Source organism: Bombus fervidus, chromosome 9 (assembly GCF_041682495.2).
Source record: "Bombus fervidus isolate BK054 chromosome 9, iyBomFerv1, whole genome shotgun sequence".
NCBI lineage: Eukaryota > Metazoa > Arthropoda > Insecta > Hymenoptera > Apidae > Bombus > Bombus fervidus.
The window spans coordinates 7613435-7637213 of NC_091525.1; the positions used below are offsets into that span (position 1 = coordinate 7613435).

The 23779-nt window shown below is 35.0% G+C and overlaps 2 protein-coding genes across 6 annotated transcripts in view; one reads left to right on the forward strand and one right to left on the reverse strand.

The window, feature by feature from the left end:
• The first annotated feature begins 8399 nt into the window (after window positions 1-8399).
• On the forward strand, window positions 8400-10664 carry LOC139990435 (solute carrier family 25 member 44). 3 transcript variants are annotated; one of them, XM_072009661.1, is made up of 6 exons: window positions 8400-8653; window positions 8867-8975; window positions 9057-9370; window positions 9431-9735; window positions 9804-9990; window positions 10064-10664. In XM_072009661.1, the coding sequence occupies exons 3-6, from the start codon at window positions 9196-9198 to the stop codon at window positions 10381-10383; spliced, it is 987 nt and encodes a 328-aa protein (XP_071865762.1). In that variant the 5' UTR covers window positions 8400-8653; window positions 8867-8975; window positions 9057-9195; the 3' UTR covers window positions 10384-10664. The 3 variants fall into 3 exon arrangements, with proteins under 3 accessions (XP_071865762.1, XP_071865764.1, XP_071865763.1); XM_072009663.1 differs by lacking the exon at window positions 8867-8975; XM_072009662.1 differs by lacking the exon at window positions 8400-8653 and having other exon boundaries at window positions 8666-8975.
• A 907-nt stretch (window positions 10665-11571) lies between these two features.
• The window catches only part of Dop1r2 (dopamine receptor 2), an 80023-nt gene continuing 67815 nt past the window's right edge, over window positions 11572-23779 (reverse strand). For 2 of the 3 annotated variants that reach the window (XM_072009659.1, XM_072009660.1), the window contains one exon: window positions 11572-13941. In XM_072009659.1, the coding sequence (XP_071865760.1) occupies window positions 13831-13941 (111 nt within the window). In that variant the 3' untranslated portion in view covers window positions 11572-13830. Of the gene's footprint in view, window positions 13942-21291; window positions 21588-23779 lie in introns of all 3 variants that reach the window. The other variant, XR_011800567.1, reaches the window with a different exon arrangement.

Consider the following 23779-nt stretch of genomic DNA (forward strand, 5'->3'; position numbering starts at 1 on the left):
TACTAAATACAGGATAGGCCAGACATTGTGCATATTTATATATCATAGCAGGACACGAAAAATCATTACATGTCACGTCGATTCTGTATCTCGTTTGTTTCGTGACACATATTCTGCAATACCGACCATTCAGAGGTTTTATTACGCCCTCTACGATCTATAACGTTGTATCGAATGTAATTAATCCGTTTGGACAAGTTCCATTTATTTAAAGAAAATTTTAATTAGTGCTTGATTAAGAAAACTTTTGACGATTGAATTTATTTATCCATGAATTACTATTGTATGAACGAGAACTCGTATATGATAAGAAGAATTAGGGTAATCTTATTATATGAATTATTTGCCCCGCGTTCAATATTTCAATTTCTCGTGCCAATTTCGATTGAAAAGAAACTGCGTCGCCTCGGCCAATCAGAAGTTAGTAAGCCGAATATTTGGCGGGAGAAAGCATCAAGCATTATCCCGTTCCAAGTACGATATTCTCTACGTAGTAATTCTTCACTTTTTATAAACTACTATCAGGTTTGTTTAATTAATATACGTTTATTTAATAATTTGTCATTAGACAGTATTATATCGAAATTAAGTAGTTTGTCAAATTCGTCTTATTCGTGTTTCGTTGGTTTCCTATTTGACTGTCAAGATCACCAATAGCTAGCATTATAACCTTTGGCAGAAATATAATTTGAGTTTAGATATTGCTTCATATTAACATGTGGTTGTTTCTTTTGTACAGATGATTCATTAATTATGAATAATAATTCATGAATTGTCTGTTGAAAATCGCTTTATTTATAGTGGTCTTGCTCTCCTTTCATAATCTTTTTTCTTTATTCTCATTCCTCTTCTCATTTCCTTTTTCCCTTTCTCTTTCCCTTTACTCCTTATTCTTGACATTTCTCCTTCCAGTCTTTTCCCTGTCATAATATACTTATAATTTTTCGATAAAAATATTACTCTACTTCGATCTAAAATTTATCATTCTTAGGCTTTCTATATATTGATTCATTTTTACATATTATATTAAATTTCTAAGTGTAGGTATCTCTATGTTTTAAATTTATACATTTAGTTCGTTGAAATTATGTTAGGCCACAGGTGTTTAATAGAAAGTAAACACGCGCATCTGATCTTTCAGTTTGTTTTTCTTTCTAATATATTATGCTACTGAATTGCTACCGAAAACATATCTCTCCAGAAATTGAACGTGCTCGCTCTCGATTTACCGGCGAACTCCCCTCCGTCCCCACTCCTCGTCACCGAAATTCGTAGGGCAAACTGCGGTGCGGGGCGTCAGTTTAATGTTGAAAATCGAAGCGGTTAGATGTGTGTACATCACTCCGCGACAGGTGTCAATATCCTTATTACGTAATATTTTCATCGCTTAAATCGACGTTGTTGTTAACTTCGTATAATTAACATACGTTTTTATTTAATAACTTATTACAATCTAGTATTTAATTATCTTTTTTCTTTGATTGATTGATTCTTTTTCTGCTTGCCCCCTTTGTTGGTAGATAATATAATAAACTTTCGAGATGTAATTTGATCTTGATTATTGTTTTATTTTCATATAATTTATTCGTTTTATAGAGTTATTTTAATGTTATCGTCTCCTTTTGTGCAGATTACTACTTGATTGCAAGGAAGACTGAAGTATTAGGGAGATGTTACGAAATTCGATAGGACAAGATGACATTCAAACGGACGCCATGGTGATTAGTAATGAATCCGATAACTTTTCATCGAAATGTGGTAAAATTTGATTTATTCCATTGAAAGCAAACTTATTTATACGTTTGTGTATTCAGTTGTATTCATTTTTTATTGGACAAATAATAATATTTATTAAATATTCAATTGATTTTGTCTTCTACAAAAATTTCGCGATATAACGCAATTAGTACGTAACATAACAATTTTAAATGAGTTCACGGTTTGTTAAGAAAACTAAGATGAAAATAGGCCATATTAAAAAAGCTGCTTTTATTTCGAATACGTCAAATTATTTTTCGATTTAAAAAAAATTGGGAATATTATTTAACATTTATTCGACGTAGAGTTTGTAGATTTTATTTCATTTAAATAAAAAATTGAAATAATTTTTATGTCTTGCTAAATTTTCGTGGATTCTCTGTGGTAAGATTGTCATTTTGTCTTTTTTAAATAATTTGTATACATTCTAGAAAGAACGTTAGCATAGATAGGTTTGAACGCGTTCTGCGCACCGAATATTTTTCGTATTGCGCAGCTTTGTTTAACGTCGTGAAAAGTGCGCCATGTTTTGTTATTACAAAGTCACGTACGAAGCATGTCGAATAAGTGTATATATATATTTCAAATAGTAATGGCGGACACTCAGTTTGGCGGGCAATTTTTATAAATCAGTCGTGAAATATTTATAAATGTGTAACAGTGTAGTAGGAAATACTTTGTAATGCTCAAAAATATTTGAAATATATTAAATATATATTTTTTGTTATATTCTTAATATAATATGTTTTTGTTTGTGGTCAATGAATAATAATAATAATTAGTTTTTAATTTTTGAAAAGCAGTATTTTCATGAAGACTCGATAGAAGAAAGGAGAGAAATATGTACAATAGCCCTAAAGTACCACCTCTATCCCTTAATAAAATTCTTTCCCAGAAAATTTTTGTGATCGCGCGCAATGCGGTGGATAGAATCAGTGTTTGATGCGTTGTATGTATAATTTTTAATATTTTTTAGAGCATAATGGCTCTCATTAAAGTTAACGATAATACACAGGCGCGAAAATAGAGTCAGTGTGTTCGCCGATTGTTATTTAAACGAACGCGTTGATAGTCTTTTACTTTTCTTTTTTTCTTTTGTACATTTCGTTTTTTAAATATTCGCTTTCGGTGCTAGAGTCGCAGGTCTCGCAAGAGGATAAAGTCTCTCCTAGAACTCAAGAATGTAAGTACTTTTTTATATTGTACTCTATTTTAATATTCGTATTTTATTTAAACTGTTATTAATTCCTGCTGAAATAAAATAACAAACTTTCAATATTGAAATATGCAACATTTAACAGATATTTAACATCTTTCAGAAACCATTAGATTCTCAGTTTCTGAGTTTTTAATTTTTATTTTAGATTTCCAATTTTTATAGTAATTACACTTTATTACAGAATTTAAATTCTTGTTATTATTAAAATTTCAACATTAAATAGACTCTTATTTTTCACTATCCTAAACGTTGTAAGCAAAAATTACTTTATTTTCAAGAACAAATTAATATTTCACATGTTTTGTTTCAGGTTTTTCAACTTCCACCTTTTTCAGTTTTTTGGGAAGGATGTAGTGGTGCTTCAAAACTAAGCATGTAAGAGTTTTTACATATTTTATTATTAAATAATTATTTAATTGTAATATTACGTTAACTATTATTAATTAAAAAATAAGATCTGATTTTAAATTTTATATTAAAATTCCTAGCTTTCATAGAGTTTTATATTTTATTATTTGAAATGTTTTGAACAATAAGCATTGTTTTTTTAAAAAAAATTATAATAATCCATATCTTCTTAAAGGTTTTTCACTCCTTCCTCTTCTTTCTGTTGCCTGGAAAGGATGTTGTGGTGCTTTAAAAGCCAAAAATGTAAGTAACCTTGTATTGTATTTCATTTAATTGTATTCCTCTATTATGAATTAAAAAACATGATTTGAAAATTTGACAAGTCTAAACTTTTCATTCTTGAATTGAATATTGCCATTAAAATTTTATTTAATAGAAATCAATCTTTTATTACTTAAAGCTTTCCAAATAAGAAAAACTGTCTTTGAAAATTAATTGTAATATTCTCTGCTTTGTTACAGGTTTCGTCCAACCTTCGCTTTTTCTATGGAATTCCACAATGCCTATCTGATGACGATTTCATGGTGACTTTTCAATTATGATTGCGGTTACAACAATATCGACGACAACGTTCTTCGCATCTAATCGTGAGTTGCATGCATTTTTGTTCCTCTGGTCACTCAATCATGTCGTAGGATGAAAGGTCCGAATCGACATGAGTGACTGGTTGTATTACGTAGATCTTTTAACGAGCATAGTGACCGCGGGTATTTATTATACTTGCGAGTAGTAACATCTTCTTTTCTGTGTTTTATTTATTAGCTCAGGATAGGTCTTCTTGCATATCGCGTTTTTGAATATTAGTAATCATTGAACAATTAATCATTGAAACAAGTATAGTATTAATCTTGATAACTCGATTATGTATATATGAGTGAAAATGACAACTTGCATTTATTATACATATTTGCTTGTAAAATTAGAGTACACATACACAATGTAAAGATCAAATATGCATACGAGTGTACGTATGTAATGGATAAATAATGTATTAGTATTGAAATAAATAAGGAATATCAGAATGACTTAAGTATTTTGTAGTGAAGAAGTCAGACACAATCAGACTTTTTATTATGAGAAATTGCAATCATGATAGAAATAATTATTATTATTATTAATTACGATACTTGCTATATATTTAATTTTATTTGATTTCCTCTTCTACGATAGTATGGATCAATTTGTTATTCGTCTTCATATAGAGTATAATTTTAGTAAAATTAGAAATGTGCAATATAAATGTATTAAAGAGTAACTTCATTCGCCTAAGGATGTATCAAATTTCATGTGCAAGAAGACACTTCGCGACAGGCAGATTTCGGAATCAAAGCAAGTTTTGAACGCTTTTTTATTTTCAAAGATACGTTTTGATGAAGGAATCGCCTGAGGTTATTTCTTATTAATATTTCATTGACACTATGTTTATTATTATACATTGAATTTATTACTATTTGTATTTACTGAATCTTAAACTGGTTTGTCTTTTTATAAATATATTTTTTATTCTTTTTCCTCTCATTGAAGTGTAGCTTTTTAGTAATTTATTAAATTAGTAAATTAAAGTATGCATAAATAGAGTCATTAAAATTTGAAATGAAATAAGATTACAAAATAAAAGAATATTAGCCCGCAAGATACAAAATTTAATAGATATGCTAATCATATTTTTAGCATAGGATTTTCAGATTTAACCCCTCCCATGTCCGTTGCCAAGATCCCACTCACGTGCCCAGGTGCTACTTGGATGGGAGAAAGTCAATGGGCATGATGACTAATTTATAAATTTAATAATTTTTCAGCGACTGACGTTGAGTTAGTGTATCGTGCGCGACGTATTTTCCACATTGTGTGTGTGTGGTTAGGCTGTGGAATTGCGTCGTTTTTGCTATTCATTATAACTTTAAAGTAGATTCATACTTATAAATTTCAATGTACAATAACGATGCTATTAAATATGTATAGGAGATTATAAATAGTATTGTATGATATTATTAATATCAACTATTATATTACCTATAATAATATTGAAATACATATCGTATATCTTAATAATATTATCTATTTAGATATATTATGATTATACTTTATACAGCATGTTGACGAATTTTTAATTAGATCTAAAATTCTGATCTACATAATTAAAATCAAAATATAAATATCTTTATCATACATTACGCAATGGTCGCTAGCCATCGTCAGTCGATTTCAGGAAAATGGTACGTACTTTAGAGTGTGAAAGTTGTATACTAAACTCGGCTGTCGGAGGCGTCCCGGGACGTCTCTCTAGTGTAGGCCTTTGCGCCCGAGTTATGTGTGAGAACCGTGGAGTGAATGTGTTGGTGTGCTTGTTTTGCCATTTTTTTTAATTTTAAATGAAGGTTTCCGGGTAGGATAGGTAGCATATTTTCTGGTATGAGTGTTAACTATAAGTAGGTAGGGCCGGGCAGGTTGGCACAGTCTCTCGTCGGGTAGGCGCGTTTTCGCGTGTCCAACCTGTTTCAGGATATTTGATTTGAAAAATTGACGGCGAAGCTGGCATCACGAATGGAGCATATCATTTGTCTTGAGCCTTGCCTATCGATTTTTCGAATATCGCGGTCGTGGTCGCGAGTACGAGTAGGTTCCGAAACGAACGTTTATTGCTCGAGCACGCATATGCGAACGGACAGCGGTCGCTATGATCGTTGGTCGTCCATGTGCACTGGGAATAGCATCCGCGATTTACCTTTTTATTTCATTTTTATAAGTTATTTTTTATTTTGCGATTAGAAAGACTCGAGCCTAGATTTAAGTTTCAGCGGGCATTGCGCCCGAAGCAAGAAGAGGCTATGAGCCGAAGAGGCCCGGCAAACTGTCGTTCAAGAGGGCAACTACCAATGGCTCTCCATCCTCTGGGTCATCCAGAGCATGGAAAGTCATTCTCGTTACTACTTTGTCACTATGCTCGCTTTTAGTATTTGTAGTAGTAGTAGTATTAGCTCTTTTTTTTTGACCGATGTATATATCGGTCCATCATCACATTGGGCAAATCGCGATTTTTCTTATTAATATTGCGAGAGATTAATTATGGGTTGAATTAGAGTTACGAAATAATATCGCGGCTTTTTATTAGTGTCGCGAGAGAATGATTACGGTTTGAATTAGATTTGCGATAAAATGATAATCGTGTTTCCTTTAGAGCTGCGAATTATGATATCGCGATTTTCTTTTGCAATTTTGATTATGAATTTTCAGAATTTTCAAGAGAGTAATACATTTTAGATTTTTCTTGTTTCCTTTAAAATATTTCCTTCATTTAAAATTAGATTTGAAAGTATTAACGTTTCATTAATTTTATAATATTGCAGTTTGTACTAGTATAGTATAATATTTGAACTAGCTTTCTTTTCATATATGGATATTAGTTTTATTTTTGTTTTAAGAATTAGTGTTGCGACTTTCCATCGCGATTGTTTTAATTAGTTTACTAGTTAGGGTTGCGTCGATGAATGATCGCGTTTTTTAAAGTAGTGTTGCGCTAATATTATGCCCAATCTTCTTCCACTGGACTGTGGAAGCACGTTCCTGCTCCTGAATCATCAGTTTCACCAGTAGCCACTTATATGGCTACGCTGGACCGTTATTAGTGTTGCGAACATTGAAATCTGAGTGCATAGATTAATAGATATTAGTGTTGCGCAAATAATTCACACGGAAATATTCTTTCCTTTTTTCCTTTTTCTTTTTTTTTTGCCAATAGTGAATTAATTAATATTGCAAATATGATGAAGCACTCACCGCGATTTGATTTTGAGAATTTTCTATTTTATGACTACATATAATAAATTAAAATTTGCGGAATAGAATGAATATACCACTCACAGTTTGTTGCCGGTGATTATATTGAGTGGATACTTTGATGGCCCTTCTGGCTTTTAGAATCATTTCTTTTTCAGCGCCCTTTATTACTGGAGTGTTCGTGATTGAAAATACTTTATTATGTTTAAATATTTGTGTAGTTAGGACTTATGAGCTTTTGATTTTTATTAGACAAATTAAATTAGATTGTCAATTAAGTAGAACATTTTTTTAAATTAATAGATGGGATGCTTCCAAGTTACTTTCAATGCTTTCAATGTTTTTCGTTTGGTTTAATTTTCTCAGTGCTATTAGTTCTGGGTTAAGTGCACGCATAATTTTACTTTCACATTCAGATTTATCGCAGTAACCTTCACGCGATGAGACCTGGTTAATCATTATTATTTCATATACAATTACTAATTGCATCATTATATATGATACAATTATAAGTTGTATTATAAATAATATGAGCCGATTGGCTGCGATTCGCGATTGTATTATGTAAATAAAAAATTTATCAAGTAGTTTCATTGATCTCTGTATAAGCATAATTGTTTTCTTTGTAAACATAGAAGTTGTTTGAATGAAATACATATCATGCTCAAAAATTTAAAAAGTTTTTTGAACAAGTATAAATTTATTCAATTATCAAATTGTAGACGTCATTGGTATTGCAATTTTAAGATATTATCGCCTCTATATTCTTCATCGTTTTATGGTAAAATTTAATTTTAATTCCAACTATAGCTAATGTAATTTTCTTCAATGAGTTACTAAAGAATTCATTAGGTGTCTCTCTTGAGCTTATACGTTTAATCAATGAAGAGCTTTTTATGGAAGTCTATGTTTGATAGTTACTGGTTTCATTGCGTTCGATGATTGAGTTGAATATAATTTTTATGTTTGTTGTAGCAAGTTCGGGTACGTATCGCAGAAAGTGAGACGCGAAGTCTATATAGTATGTAGTACATATATTTGTATAATGTCGAATCTATTTTTTGCTTTAATAAACCTCTACATATGTATTTTAGTCAATGCTGCAATTTAAAGATACCAAGAGCGGCATCTCGCGGTGTTTTTTGGTCTTGGTACGATAATGTTTCACAAGTTCACTCATGGATTCCGCTACTTGCTATCGGAATATTTTTACACATGCGCAGAATCATGAATCATAATAAAATTTAGATCAGACTATCTGATTTTCATAAACTCTTCTTTATCTCGTGCGTTTAACTTTTTACTTAAACCAGTGATTGTAAGTTACTGATTGGAAGTAAAATGGTTTTACGCATTGCGTAATATAAGAATGCATTTGGTTAAGATAAATTCATGATACTGTAGAAGATTGTTATTTCCATTGTAATATAGCTATTAATGATGTTATGATCACTGAAAGAGTTCCATTATTATAACAAGTATTGCATCTCTGTAAGTTATAACAGTGTATGATTTTCTAAACCTTCGTCGATTGATAATTTTTATACTTATTTTTGTTAGCAATGACTTTTGACTTGTGACTATGTTAGTGAAGTATTTATTCAAATATATTCATAATGTTATTGTTGCATTGTGGTTGTTGTAGTTCATTATAAAATTAACTAGAGACTTTATTTAAATGAATTATCTCTGTTCTCTATATAGTATGACAAATTGGATATATAATAAATATACGATAGTATATGAAACAGTTCTGACAAATTTGAAGTGCGTTTGTTCTATTACTACCTCGTGTGACAAAGTTTCTTGAGAGGTTATTTTTTTGTACTACTAAATAATTTTAAAAGCATAAAGTAGAAAAAATATACTTACATAAACATTTTTCTCTTGTCAGTTTTGTAAATGATTTGGGTATTAATTCCCAAAAAAATATCAATGAGATATGCTGCATCAAATTAAACAGAGGCACCCACAATCCTTACTGCATAAGTGTTATAATTATAGTGGATTTAATAGTGTCATAAAATTACAAGATGTCTGCAGTAGAAACGCCACATTTCATACGTACCATCGAATGGGATATGATGGATAAGACCAAATTTTTCCCATTGAGCATGCTCTCATCATTTTCTGTGCGCTGCTGTCTATATCCCTTAACAGTAATTAAAACCCGCTTACAAGTTCAGAAACATAACAACATGTACAATGGTAAATTTTTAAATAAAATTTAATTAAAATGCTAAAGTATTAAATATCAACATCTTCCAGGAATGCTAGATGCTTGCAGAAAGATTTACAAGGTGGAAGGTATAGGTGGTTTGTATAGAGGATTTTGGATAAGTTCTGTACAAACTGTATCTGGTGTATTTTATGTATCCACTTACGAAGGAATGCGTCATATACTTGGACAGAGTGATGTTATAGGTAATATAGACTCACGAGTAAAAGCATTAATTGCTGGTGGAGCTGCTAGTTTGGTAGGACAGACAATAGTAGTTCCCTTTGATGTTCTAAGTCAGCACTTAATGGTTCTGGGGATCAATTATAATAAACATGGAAGATATATAGATCAGGTAAATGTGAGGATAAAAATATTAATATTCATTTATTTTATTTTTTATCTTTCACGTGTCATTTACAGATGGGTATAAATCCATTGGGTTTAATTCTTGAGCCAGGAAAAACCCGGACTCAAATTTCGGCAGATATTATCAGGTTAATTTATCGGAGAGATGGCTATAGAGGTTTTTATAGAGGATATGTTGCATCATTGTGCGCTTATGTCCCTAATAGTGCTCTTTGGTGGGGATTATATACATCATACCAGGGTAATTGCTTTAAAATGATAGCATGAAAAATAAATTGAATTTAGATAATAACTTTTTTCATTTTTGTCAATAGATGAGCTTATAAGATTCTTACCTGAGTGGGTCTCTCACTTATTTATTCAAGCTCTTGCTGGTACATTAGGAGGATTTACCACAACAATTATTACAAATCCTTTAGATATTGTACGGGCAAGGTTACAAGTACAAAGATTAGATAGTATGTTTAATACATTCAAAGTTTTATGGGTGGAAGAAAGATTGCAAATGTTCACAAAGGGACTTTCCGCGCGCCTTGTACAGTCCGCTTGTTTTAGTTTTTCAATAATTCTAGGATATGAAACTATTAAAAGATTCAGCATAATTGAAGAGTACAAAGGTTACATTAGATGGTGAATTTATTCTCTAAAACTTGTAATAGTTGTTTTCTTGTCATGCATTTTTCGATAAATTCTGTTGTATTTTAAGCAAAAGCAACTGAGATACGCACCAAAGAGAAAAAAATAAGATCATTAATGATCATAGTGATTTATAAATTATATTCATAATAATACATTTTAATGCAATGTAATTGCAATCATGGTTAATAGGTATGATGAAAACATGACGAAATGTTTATTTTAAATAATAAAAGTAATTATAAATTTTAACGATAATATAATTACGTGTTAATCGTATTTGCAATATCTTTCCTAGTGTTTATATATCATCCAGAGCTTCCCAATATCTTTAAAAGAATAGGAATGCATTTTATATTATTTTTTTTTTCATACGTCATACAACGTATGGAATTTTGTAGTTCAGTAAATGTCAGACATATTGTTGTGATAAAATATAAAGAGAGTATGTTTCTATAACATAAAATTAAATATATGAAATAAATAAATTTGTTAGCTACGTTGAATTGTACATGTATCCTGTTGTTCATCATTTATTTTATTAATTCGTGATAAAGGATAGGTAAAAACAGAATAATATCTTTCTCATTTCCATTTTATTATAAAGGACAGCATATTGATAGACACATTTTTTTCGAAGGTACTTAAGTGGTCTTGATAATGTGACTCTTGTATGTGAACTGATACTTTTCGAGTATGCACGTTATCTATCTCTTAAAAATTAAATATGACGTCGATTCATCACATTCTCTATATTATGTGTACAGGCCAGGGAATTCTTAGTCTATACAATATAATGCGTAATGCATACGCATTCACATTCGTTCAATCTCTTCGTTCATGCGTATATGTATGATGATTTAGTAACAGTTTGTGAAATGCAAGTTTTTATAGCGTACTATTAAACGTAGTATCCAGTTTCTGAATAACAAAAGTTGCGTATACATATAGAAATACTTTGTGAAAACAGTGTTTTCCAATGAAAGTATTACGGATTAATTAAGAATTTGCTATTATTTCATGCACTTTTAATACAGTAAGAATATGTATATGCTTGAATCAATGACGTGAGTTTTACAAGTAGAAAGTTATGAATAGCGTTTGAATTTGACGCTCAAATTTCTAATATATACAGAGCGCCCTCTATTCAGGGCTGTGAAAAACACTTTTAGAGCGGGATTTACGATTTTCTTTTCTGATTATTTGTTCCATCTTTTTTTTTTTATTAAATTTTCGAGCTTCAACGAACTTACAGTACAGTATGTACAATGACTAGACTTGTTAAGACGCCAACCAATTACGCGTTATTTTCTTCGTGCGAACGAATTTTCTAAAATGAAAGGGATTATGTTAGCAGATGTTCTTATACCGTGATTTTGAAAGTTTATAAATGAAAGTAAGTATAATATAAAATGTGGCTTCAAAAACAGAACTTAATGGATATACAAAACAGCATAATCACTATTGGATGGTACAAGACTAGACTAGTTTTCGTTGGTTTGAAATCCGAGGTAAAACATTTGTTTATTTTAACATTAACACTTTTTAAATCTTTTCTTTTTTCTATTGTATCGTACAATATTCAGATTTTTAGTTTTACATGCAAAGAGTTAATATGTCACAGCTAAAACAAGCAGATGACATAACTTTTCATGAATAGCGAATGTTCGATCTGATTTTCTTCGTAGTTTTTTTTTTTTTTTCTTTAGTGAGATAGGATTATTGAATTAATATTGAATATATTTTTTACCCAAGGAAACGTTTGTATATATTCCTACCGATACACGCATTGTTACAGTTTCTCATACATTATATACGTTTCACATAAGTTGATTTCACAGTGTTCTAATATTTACAACTGCACGATAATTGTTTTATGTACAACAACGAATGCCTATGTTATATAATCTTTGTAAAATAATTAATCGCTCTGCAAAAATATCCGCCAGTGAAAGTAGAGGTATCTGTCTATCGAATAAAGATTGTCCGATACGATGTATTACGTTGAATAGGTTTTATGAATGGAGGAAACGACTTCGGAGTATTTAAATTAACAATATGTATACAGAGCTTAATTCGATCAATTAATCTCCAATTGAATCAAATTATTTAACAGATTTATTTTTACTTTTTGAAATTGGCGATCAACGTTTGTGAATTTGAAATCGTGCTTTTTTAAAACATTAACCAGACTATAACTTTGTTATTTTATTCATCGATTAAGTTACATTGGCCTTGGTATCAGTTTAGTTTCGCAGAATCTTGTTCGTCAATTCGAGGAAAATACTTTTCGATTTTGCCAGTCTTGTGTCGGTCGAGGAAACTTTAAATTAACTTTCGTTCAATCTAGACAGTGGTTACCACACCGAATCCATTCGAGTATGTGTATTTAGCGATCAACGTGACTGGAAGAGCGGTACAGTAGGTACGCGCATATTGAATTTTCGCAGGAAAATACAATTTTTTCCGAGGGAACGCTGTTAATTTTTCGCAAATATTCTGTTTTTTTTTTCACGTGTTCCCTTTGTTTTCTCTTTGTTGATCGACAGGCAGCTTCGAGCGGTAATATTCGTTCCTCGTTATTTTAACTTTGTGCATATTTTTCGTTCATACAGTCGCCTGTCAATGCACCGACACGAGAGATCGCCGATCCCTGGAAATTCAAAGTATATCAATCCCATATTACGTTAAACGTTTCCAAACGTTCAATCGTCAGTCTTCTAAACGCGCAACGCACACAGGAACAAAGTGTATTATCGTGTATTTTCTTTCTCGAAATTCGGCTCACGGTCTCCAGGGAACGGTAACGGATTTAATTGTATCGAAAGGAAACGGTATACGATTTGCTTGGTGCATTGAGATGAAGGAATCGACGAATCGAGGAAAGATACGCTAAACTCGCCGTGTAACCAATAGCGCATCGCCGCTGCTCGATTTACGATTCCGTGTACGGAGGTTCGTTAAAAGGCTACAAAGTATCGAAGGTATCCGAACGTAAAAACGGTAACGAGCCATCTGACTCGATATACGGTACTGTCCTTCCCCGCAATTCAATTTTCACCAGATCTTTCGCCGGAGGTACAAAACGCGAGATTACTGTTGCTTTTTCTATACAGGAAGTTGTTGCGGGTCGCGCGTCACGCTTCTTTGTGGTCCACTTTTCGTCACCGATAAAGCTCGACGATAAGGAGGAACGGAAACACGTCGCTTATCCTTATATCCTTATCCACGACGAGATCCACCGTTTGTCCTATCGGAAGCACACACGGGGGCCGGTGAACGATCGTCATAGTTTTCCTCGTCTCTTGGCTTGATTCTATTTTTGAAACGAGTACTTCCGAGACAAAATGATGAAAAAATCTATCCATAAGCGAACCTACAATCACGTGTCTCGGAAACGGATGGCGCGTTCTCGTCGAGGCCCAGACCGGGCCCCCGTGTGTCGTCACATCCCGCCGCTGGGTAGTATAGTTCCAGCACCACCATCGCTGCTTTGACTAACGCTACTGTAGCTGACGCGGCTCGCCTCGCCGCTGGTATTCGCTCCGGAAACGTACTGTAATCAGAATAATCATATTTTCAAAAAATATATGTCGTTGTTAAGAGATACGTTCACCGTGTGCTCGGTGCGCGTATGTACAATTGAGAGGTAGAATTGGATCGTGATCGAGTTAGCCTTAATCCGGTGTTAAATTAGAAAAGGTGCCGTATTTTCTCTGCCTTCTAAAGCCTGGGAAATATCCAGTTCCTCTCCCTTTAAATCCGATCTTTACAATACGCTAGCCCGTAAAGTATGTTTGTAGTGGTTGAGAGTACCTACGAGACTTACATAGAAATCATGGAGAATATTGTTTATACCACACAGAGCTTGTAAATTAGCTGGTTTAGGAAAGGAGGATGTAGGTCAATCGGTTTCGGATGCGCGTTTCCATCGCTTGGATGTTTCAGTTAGAGGAAACAAGGGAAAACGGATTCTAGAAGAGAGTAAAAAATGAAATCGAACAATGGCGCAACGAATGTGCCGGTTAATGCTTCTCGTGCATTAGAACGAATTATCTTGCATCGTTCGTGTAACTCGCGAACGCTATTGATGCATACAAGCCCGCATTGCCTGCTTTCCGTAATCCGTTGTGTTTGTTTTATCGGCGAGTTATACGCTCTATCTCTTCATCGGTTTTTATGTATGCTCCGTATCATAGATGGCCTTTCCTTTACGTTGGAATTAGAAAAGTGTTCGTTTCCTATGCTGGAGAAAGGGCAGATCGAATTTTCTTCTTGTTGTTTGCTCAAAAGAGCGCTGAGAACAACTTTATCCGGTATTTTTATGAAACTCGAACTTCCACCTTTCTCAGCGTTTACGCATCGATCGTTTTCCTCTTCACTTTTCCTCTTGGAATGCATCCAATTCTCGTAAGAACGGAACGTTATCTACAGAACGTATTTATCACTGCCAAGTTCCTTTTTGATATTCGAAAAGAATCGTTCTCCTTAAAACAAATTATTCTTTTCTCGCTCGATGCTTCAGTACAGAGTTCTGTTTTAATCTCGAAAAGAAACTCGCGATCGTCGTCGAATCGATAGATTTCCATGCAGGATGTAGCAGCCTTCGTTTCTTTTTTAAAGGTCACAACGGATCAACGGAGAAAGGTTTCCGGTTCACGCTCACGCTCAATGTAGTCGCGCCTTTGCGTCGAATCCGGAGAGGAGAGAGTCCGGATGAATCGCGAATAGGCGGTTCGATAGAGCAGCACATGACAATGAAACGATTTTCGATGGCTCTGGTGCCCATAAACCAAATAACTCAATACCCAAGCCGAAGCGGTGGGCCGTGGAAAAATTGTCACCGCAAATACCGTATCGACTAGCAGGCAGATTTCGCGGATGAAACATTGCGCTGAATTTACCGCTGGTTTTGTCCCAATAGGGGTGTCTTTAAGTGAATTAATCGCTCAATTTTCCACAAATTCAGTTAGCTTTTACGCCTCGCTTATATACACTATTGTTTATGGGCATTAAATTCTTGGCCAAATTCATGGCTGTGTAATAAATTCGTTCGCCTCTCGATATTTCTTTTTGATGAATATTGTAAAAATGTTGCATGCGCTAGTTGCAATGAACAACATAGGACAAATAATGAATTGTTTGTAATTGCGTCATTTAGTAAGAACAATGAAAAACGAACGTTATGCGTATTTGCTGCTATAAAACAGATTTTATTCATGACACAGCAGAAATATCGGATTTACGAAATGTATTTCAGATTATTGGAACATTTGTTGTATTAATAATATCGGAATATGTTCATTATTTCAATATTTGTAGGACGTTTTTACGACTAGTCATCACATAATGTAAAAAATGTAAAAATACACATGTTGGAATTTTTTGATAAAGGAACAAAAGTTTTGGAGTAATTCAACAAGTGAGTTATTTAACCTGCTTGTAAATAAAAAAAATTCCTTGTTTCAGTCTAAATTTAACACATTTGATCATCCCAGTTATAGCAGGGACTAAGAATTTGACAGCGAAAAGAGAAACGTTCTTCTCTCGTAGAATTGAAAATATAATAAAAATATCAACCTTTTGATTGAATTGTACCTGATGTACAAATACTCATAACGTTCTTACTTGTCTTTAATTCCAATTTGTTATTCGCTTGAGTTTATTGTATGAAAAACACGGTAAATCGCGTTTTCTATTGTCTTTTCTTTTTCTACTATTTATAAAGCGAGTTTTAAAATCCATTATGCTCTCAATCAATCCTACGTTATCAAAATTGTCTTTTCTGAGTTTAGAGGTAACCATATATTTTTCTATCCTCTTCAAAAATGTCAACCATCAAAATCTTAATCAAAATCAACAAAAATGTACATATTATGTTTTCGTCCTGTTATCTTCACATGTAATATTGTGTTCTTTAGTTATAGTATCTTGATCTTGAAGATTTTCTTCAAGATAAATCTTGAAAAAAATTTGTATGAATTTGAAGATCTTGAGGAAGATTTATAAGAATCTGAAGATCTTGAGGAAGATTTATAAGAATCTGAAGATCGCCATGACTTGTTAATAGCTTCTTTGATACTCATTTTACGAGGTGTACTGTTGCTTTTAGATTGTGCTTCTTGAGAACAGTCGAGCTGGCAGTCGTCTACCGAGGAGAGGATAATTGGAATCTCAGCGCGACACAAGAAATTCATCTTCACAATGATGTTTCATTCGTTTGATCTCGAGGGGTGACTAGTGTGTCAACGCAAAAGTTTCCTCGTTTATCTTATCAAACCTTGAAATCTCCGGAGGACTGGCCGGATCGGTTTCCTGTTTCTTCTCAGCTTTTTCTCTGGGTTTTATAGTTCCGTCTTTCATCCCCTGGTGATTTAACGAAACTAAAAGTATCTAGGTCAACTTCCACCCAGATCTGGTTACAATCGGTCGCGGGATCGTTTCTGTGTTTTTTCACGATACTTTCCTCTGCTAAGGTACTTTATCGATATAACTAGCAGTAAAGCTCGACGTTTTTGTGTTTCTTTTTACGTTGGTCACGATCGATCGCGTTACTGAACTTGAGGAAGGCGTATGGATGGCAATTAGTTTATTAAATCGTTTAGTTAACGAATATCGAATCTCAGGGTTTGTTGTGATTGTTCTTTCATTTTGAAGGGATAGTAACACGAGAAAAAGGAGAAAAATTTACAAATATGAACACGAGCTGGGAATGTATAAAAAAAAGCTATTTCAAATGGAGTGCTAACGGTGTTACATGTTCCTGTCCATTTCTCTTTCGTGCACACGGATAGAAATCGAGATTTCGCGTGATTGAATTTATAGCCGAAAGCGAGAGGGAGACAATCAAAAATCTGGCCTGTAGGTGTTAAATCGTACAAAATGCAACGTCACGAATTTTCGCCGCCTCTCGACGGTTCATTTTCGTGATTACAATACCGCGTCGAATCTCGACCGAGCCAAGTTGTCGTCGTTGACTTCGTGCTTATTTCCGGACAATGCAATTCGATTAAAAGCGCGTTTCGTGCCTACATCAGCTCGCGAGGAGCCCTCCGAGTTCTATCTTGTCAATGTACATATCTTGTCTTTATTTCTCTATCGTGTCGGTCTCAGAGAAATTAGTTAATTAACGGCAGACGGATCGATGATTCAAGCACGAGACCGTCGAAGCACGAAACGTTTGACCAAGAGTTTTCGAAAAAGTATGCAAGTCGATATTTAAACCGGTACAATAAAGGAATTTAATTAAAATCAAACGTCCTGGCCTCGGTAATTCTACTCATATTCCGATGCCCGTTACGACACGCGTTACGGGAAAAATTCATCGTGAATAATGGGGAAACGTAATTAAAATGCGGGATAGATGTGTTTTAATTAGCCAATCGAAGCAACATGACCGAAATATGATCTTTATGCGAAATGTTCCGATCTAGACCGTGACTTTTGCGCCAGGCTTCCATTCGTCGAGGTTCAATCGATGGGAAAAGGAGAGGGACAAATACATCGATGTGAAGAATTTCGTGACACGTTAATTAGAGTAGCAGTAGTAGTTGGAGTAGTTACGAGTAGCCAAGTTAGGATCGTCTAATTCGAGAGAACCTCGAGATTTAAACTTTTCTCGATTTTCTATTTCTATTGAGTTCACGTGAAAAAAAGTCGTGGTATCCTAGCCATCGTTGAATTTGTATTATAATAGACATACATACTTTGACTAATTTTCAAATTAATTTCAAAGACCAATTTAATCGTAACACTCATGCTACATCACAGTAATAATGTAATTTTTCATTTCCTGCAACACAATATGGACGTAAGAGTTTCCTAGGGTAAAGTGTTCAAATACTAATGTTACTATATACAATATACACATGTATATGTATAACCGTACCGGACATACGCGCGAGCGATTTTCAATCGTGAATTCCGCTAGAAATATGTATATATATTTATATCGTATCACAGCATAGACACCGTGACTGACCAACGTTCAACACGATAAACCTCCTTTTGGCTATTGGAATAAATCATCCGCTTTCTACCTGAAAATCGAGCAAAGCGTTATTCTATTTTTCGTTTCCGTTAAATTGCCATGTTCTGTGTCGTAAGTTCCTTCGAGTGAACTTTGCTGGCCGACGGCGATAATCCCGGTAGCGACGCCTCGTTTCCTTTTTTTCTCTCCGGGATGGCAATAAAAATCGCGAAAGGAAAGATATCGACGCGAAAATACGGCATGCCGTAAAGTCGACGTTGAACAAGATGTCCAGGGCAATCGGGCGTCGAGCGATTGATGAGGATTCGTAGATCGCCTCGGTGATTTATTATTCTTTTTCTAAATTGTTATTTGGAAAATGGCGATCTCGAGGGTTATGGAGTGGGCCGGCAAGGGATGGACAGCTCCGCCCGTTTCCGACATTTATATCTCTTCCGGCGACAGACACTGCTCGTAATTCATGTCCCCTTGCTTTTTGGGACTTTCATGCCGACATTTGCAGTTCGTACCCGTTATACATTCCTTCAACCCTCGTTCATGAGAAACGGCACAGTCGTGTCACGTTTGCCTGACATATTGTAAAGTTTCCCAGGGAATTGGGCTAATTCACTGACCCGAGATGCGCCAATCTCGCGGTTAAACCGAACTAGATGGCTATCGGTTTCGATGTTTTCGGAAACTAGTCAGCAGGATTAACTCGTTCGTTTAGATCGTGTTCCTCTCTGGAAGTAGTTTAACCTCTTCAGCACGTCGCTTGTTCGTCACGTACTATCACTTACTATCGACGGTAATCGTAATACGTATTTAAAGTGATTGGAGTAATAATAATTATTTAAATTAAGATATTGAACAAGAAGTGATGAATTAATGGAGACAAAGCTGGAAAGATGACTAGGGTACTCACTGGTCTCTATTGCTTATCGTCACGCGTTGCTGTACATATTGTTTTATTCGTACATGTGATATTTTCGGACAATAATTATAATTATCTTTGCGAGTGTGTCAAATCTACCAGAAATAACCAATCAGATCCGCATTTCTTTACCTAGTCATCTTTTTAGCTCTCTCTATTATGTTTATAACGAAGTGCTCAGAGCGATTAAAGAGCACGTAAAACAGTTGAGAGATGTTGGAAAGCTGTTGTGTGTATGTATGATTTTGGTGATTATTGATTCTAATACAACAGAAAGAAGTGAAACTCGACTTCCGACTTTTGTTCACAGCAGCTAATACAGGGTCAACCTGCAGCTGTAAGTTTCCCAACTGGAAAGTTCGACGAGTCGCAGGAACACGCGGTGCCGCGTTTCGTCGACGTTTTATGGAGGTATGTAAAATCTGGAGAGAGAATGGGTGTATGCAAGCTGGTGCTCCGCGTCTAACGAAATAAGATAAGGGCGAATTTCACAAGGGTGGCTTGAAGCTCTGGGAACGTTCGCTCGCAGAATGAAGTAGCGGAGATGAATCGTAAACGCGATCGTGATTGCAGCTAGAAAACAGGATTAATGCGGCGAATAGATGCGTTCGAGTTTCAAAGTGGTTTGCAAGTGTAATGTATTGGCTCAGCTTGAAGGAACTGATCGTTTTCATTATAGTAGCTGGCGCGAGGTAAAATTCATCAAAAAATATAAAAACGATTTTTTTAAATATTCCGTACGCTTCTTATTCAAATCGAGGATACCATCGATCGTGCAAGCTGCTGCAGTTTTATCGTTTATTTATACATATTTTCATTTGTTTGCTTTCCTGGTTTATTTCGTTTATATTCTATTACGTTTATTTATATATTTTCGTTGAATGGAGGTTTCAGTATATATCCGTTGAATTTTCGTCGCTGAATTACTAAAATCACTGGATTTATTCGAAAATTCTAATTCTTGTTAATGCTATTTATTTCTCGGTGTAGTATGATACGAGAGCATTTCATTTGATCCGATTACACGCTGTAACGCAATTGTACGTTAATCGAACATGTGCGCCGCATCGAGCTCGGAATTTTCTTTTCGATCCATCATGGAAAAAACGTTCGATCCTACGGCAAATTCCAAGCCAGGAGGAGACGGTCCTTACTCTATTACTTCGGGCAGATCGATTACATTACATCGTGCGGGTAATTTAATTTAGCTGCATTGATAAATGAACGGCTGCGATCGCGAGACTTGAAGCGAATTAGGTGATTGATTTCGAATTGTTACGCGTTGTCTGCCAGCGAACAGTAATACGCTTGCTGCAAATTGGATGATAAATTAAATGAATCGCGTCATGCGCGAAGGGTACGCCAGTCCTCTCAGACGGTCGCATTAATTATCGGCCATTTGGACCTTCTTTCGTCCGCGGCCAGGCATGTTCGGCGCATAGAAAATTTATGTACGCGTATTTTTGTGGCAGAGAAGTTGCGCAACATTCATTGCATCGATTGGAGGAACGCCACTCTATCATTGTTCACTAGCCAGATGTTATTCCCTTGCGAGCAATGTGATATTTCTTCTATTTTCTCTCCGCATCTTTTTTTTTTTGCGTTTTTATTTTTTCATCCCATCACAATTTCCGCTCGAAACACAAAAACTTTAAATAATATTTCTGTATTTTTTATCAATGTCCTCGTGCCAGTTGCGCTTTTCGACTCTCTTGCCAAAAATTTTTCAAATGTTATGGCATGAATCTTCCGGGGAAAAGGGTTAAAACTTTGTGATGTCTTTCTATTCGGGATAATCGTAATCGGGGGTGCACAGATGTCTCGAAACGTACATAGGTTGGAGGTGCTACGTGTACCTAAGCATACCAAACACGTGCACTGTCGTCGCATACGGTGCTACTGGTGCAAGTGCTCGTATACGTGTAGCAGATGTGATGTATGTGTGTGTGTGTGTGTGTGTGTGTATGTCAGTGATCGATAAATCCATTCACTAATCAACATACCGAGACTATGTTATATGGGATGGTGACAGAGTCCTTCGTCGATAATCTCTGTACCAAGTGTCTCCGGGCGATTACTGGGTTAGGATTTGTCTCAGGGAGGACGATGCTTCGATGGTAACGAACGGAAGGACAAGGAGGAAGCTAGAAAGGTTTCGAGGAGGTGTCCAACAATTGACGACAATCCACACCGCGGCGATATCCCATCGTTAAATGTAGGTTTGCTCGCACGAACTCTCTCGGCTGCTTCGCACGTGGTGGAGCGAATAAGCGGAGTAGTACCTTCCCGATGCGAATCTCTGAAAAAACATTAATACACTCGACTCGATGTCCATCCGTACCCTTTCATCTTGCAGCCTTCTCCTTGCCTCAGTAGCATACTCGTTCTGCGCTATACATTGAACAGGGTTAATTGATCGAATATCAGAGCCGATGAAGTTATATTCGATGTAAAATCCTAGGCTGTTGTATCTCAATATGCGCAGACCCTTTGCTTCGAATAAACGGTGCATATTTACGTAACAGATAGGCACGATTAATAGGTTTTCTGTGAATTTCGAGATTCATCTAACGCGATATAAAGGTAGGCGATGTAGATAAAGATCCACTATTCAGGAAACGGGTGTACACGAAGTAACTAGTAAAGGAATTATGTCAGGAATAGAACATTGTTGCGTATACCTAATCGAAGTGGCTTCGAAGCTTGGAAGTTTTCGACCTGATATCACGACCTGAACTCGCGCAAACTACATATTTGTTCAACTGTACCAGCGGAAGCGCCACACGAAATGCGGCATGATATTATATGGAAATCGAACGCAAACAGTAAATTTAACTGGTGCAAATTACGTTTACGTGTTACGTGAACGAGCATCGGCATTTTTCCTTTCCTTTCTGCGTCGTCTGACTACTTGCAACTTTTTCCACTTAATAAACAAGAAAAGTTTCGCCCGCAGACTGTAAACATGATGCGTCGTGGGAATGGATGAAGTTTCGTGAAGTAAAGAGAACCAATATGTTTCGACGATAGTATCGAACAACTTCATCTTTTTCATCTTGTATTCGCATTTTTTCCTACGCATTGGACTCGGCCAGCAGGCCTTCGATATTTCCCTTGACAGTTCGAAACGCATTTATATTCGGTGTTGATAGATACGTTTACAGAGATATTCACTTGAATTCCGTTTCAAAAGCGAGGCCTGTCGTTCATATGGAAAATCCACGAAATAGCTCGCATGATTTTCGAAAAGAAGAGGTGGCTTCAGCTAGTTCATTCAATAAGTTCGTGCTTCGATAAGTTCGTGCTATAATAATTCTTATGAGTACAGAACGATGAACGATCAAGATGACCAATCTAAAAACTAGTGAATTAGCATTTCAAAGATTTAGTGAGCTGTATGAAGATTGCGAGTTAGAAACGTGATGAGTCTCATTTTCCGGTTTTTATAGAAAACTAATGTTGAAATTCGATAACGTTGCCAATCAATTCTATGTCAAAATTATTTTCACATTTGATTTTGGAATTAGATACGTGTTACGTCACCTTAATATATTTGGTGTATATTACTAACAACGTATTATTATGTGCGTAGATTTAATATTAATTAAGTCGAACTAACAACAATTAGACGTAATATTGTTTGCTTCTTACAAAACATTGTGAATTTATTATTTATCTCCAAAGGATTTATAACCGTTAATGTACAAATAAATAAATAATATTAAAATGAGAATGGTATCGAATTTAGAAGTTTTTAGGTAATGAAGAAATGAAAAGCGCGTACTTACTGGACGATCTAATACAAAAAGAACCGTTTATTCAAAGTAGAACGTAGACGTTCTTAAAATTGTTCGTAGGTTAAGCCGACGGCGCTTATCAGAGAAAACCAGGAATCTTCTCGAGATGAAAACTTTAGCAATCGAAATAATAAATTTCTTCCTCTTGGCGAGCTTTCAAAACCGCGTTATGCGATTATATAACTCGATACAGCCCTTTACCGCATTCCCTTGACCGCTTTATACTTGGCTTGAAACCATTCTCTCGCCTTGGGGTTGCTTATTGTTCTAATAAATCCTACGAATTGGTTTGCAACACAGTCTCGAAGGATTCGACATTTGTCTTCGCCTGTTGCTCCCTCGAGCCTGAACGTGCTGGGAAAATGGCACGAAAGCAAGCCTAATTTCTTCTGGAACTCGAAGCAAACTTATAGAGGTTGTTTCCATCTTTGGAAAAATCACGGTCTCCGTGTTTTTACAGAGATGAATGATTCATCACGATATGCTGTGATATCGTGACATAGTTTAGAAGGTCTGAAATTAAGCATTCATAGAAAATTCATTGATATCGATCAGCGAGAAGGAAGCTCATATTACTCGACGATCTCTATCTTCGAAGTCAGTCCATCTAGCTTAATGGATCGTGCAGATGAGAGAGCTGGATGTTTTTGTCATGGTTCCGAAATAGCAGATGGAATGATAACGAAATTTTGCT

Coding starts and splice junctions, on each gene's coding strand:
- LOC139990435 (XM_072009661.1), top strand. CDS start 9,196: ATGTCTGCAGTAGAAACGCCACATTTCATACGTACCATCGAATGGGAT. Junction 9,736..9,803: donor ATGGAAGATATATAGATCAG/GTAAATGTGAGG, acceptor TGTCATTTACAG/ATGGGTATAAATCCATTGGG. Junction 9,991..10,063: donor ATTATATACATCATACCAGG/GTAATTGCTTTA, acceptor TTTTGTCAATAG/ATGAGCTTATAAGATTCTTA.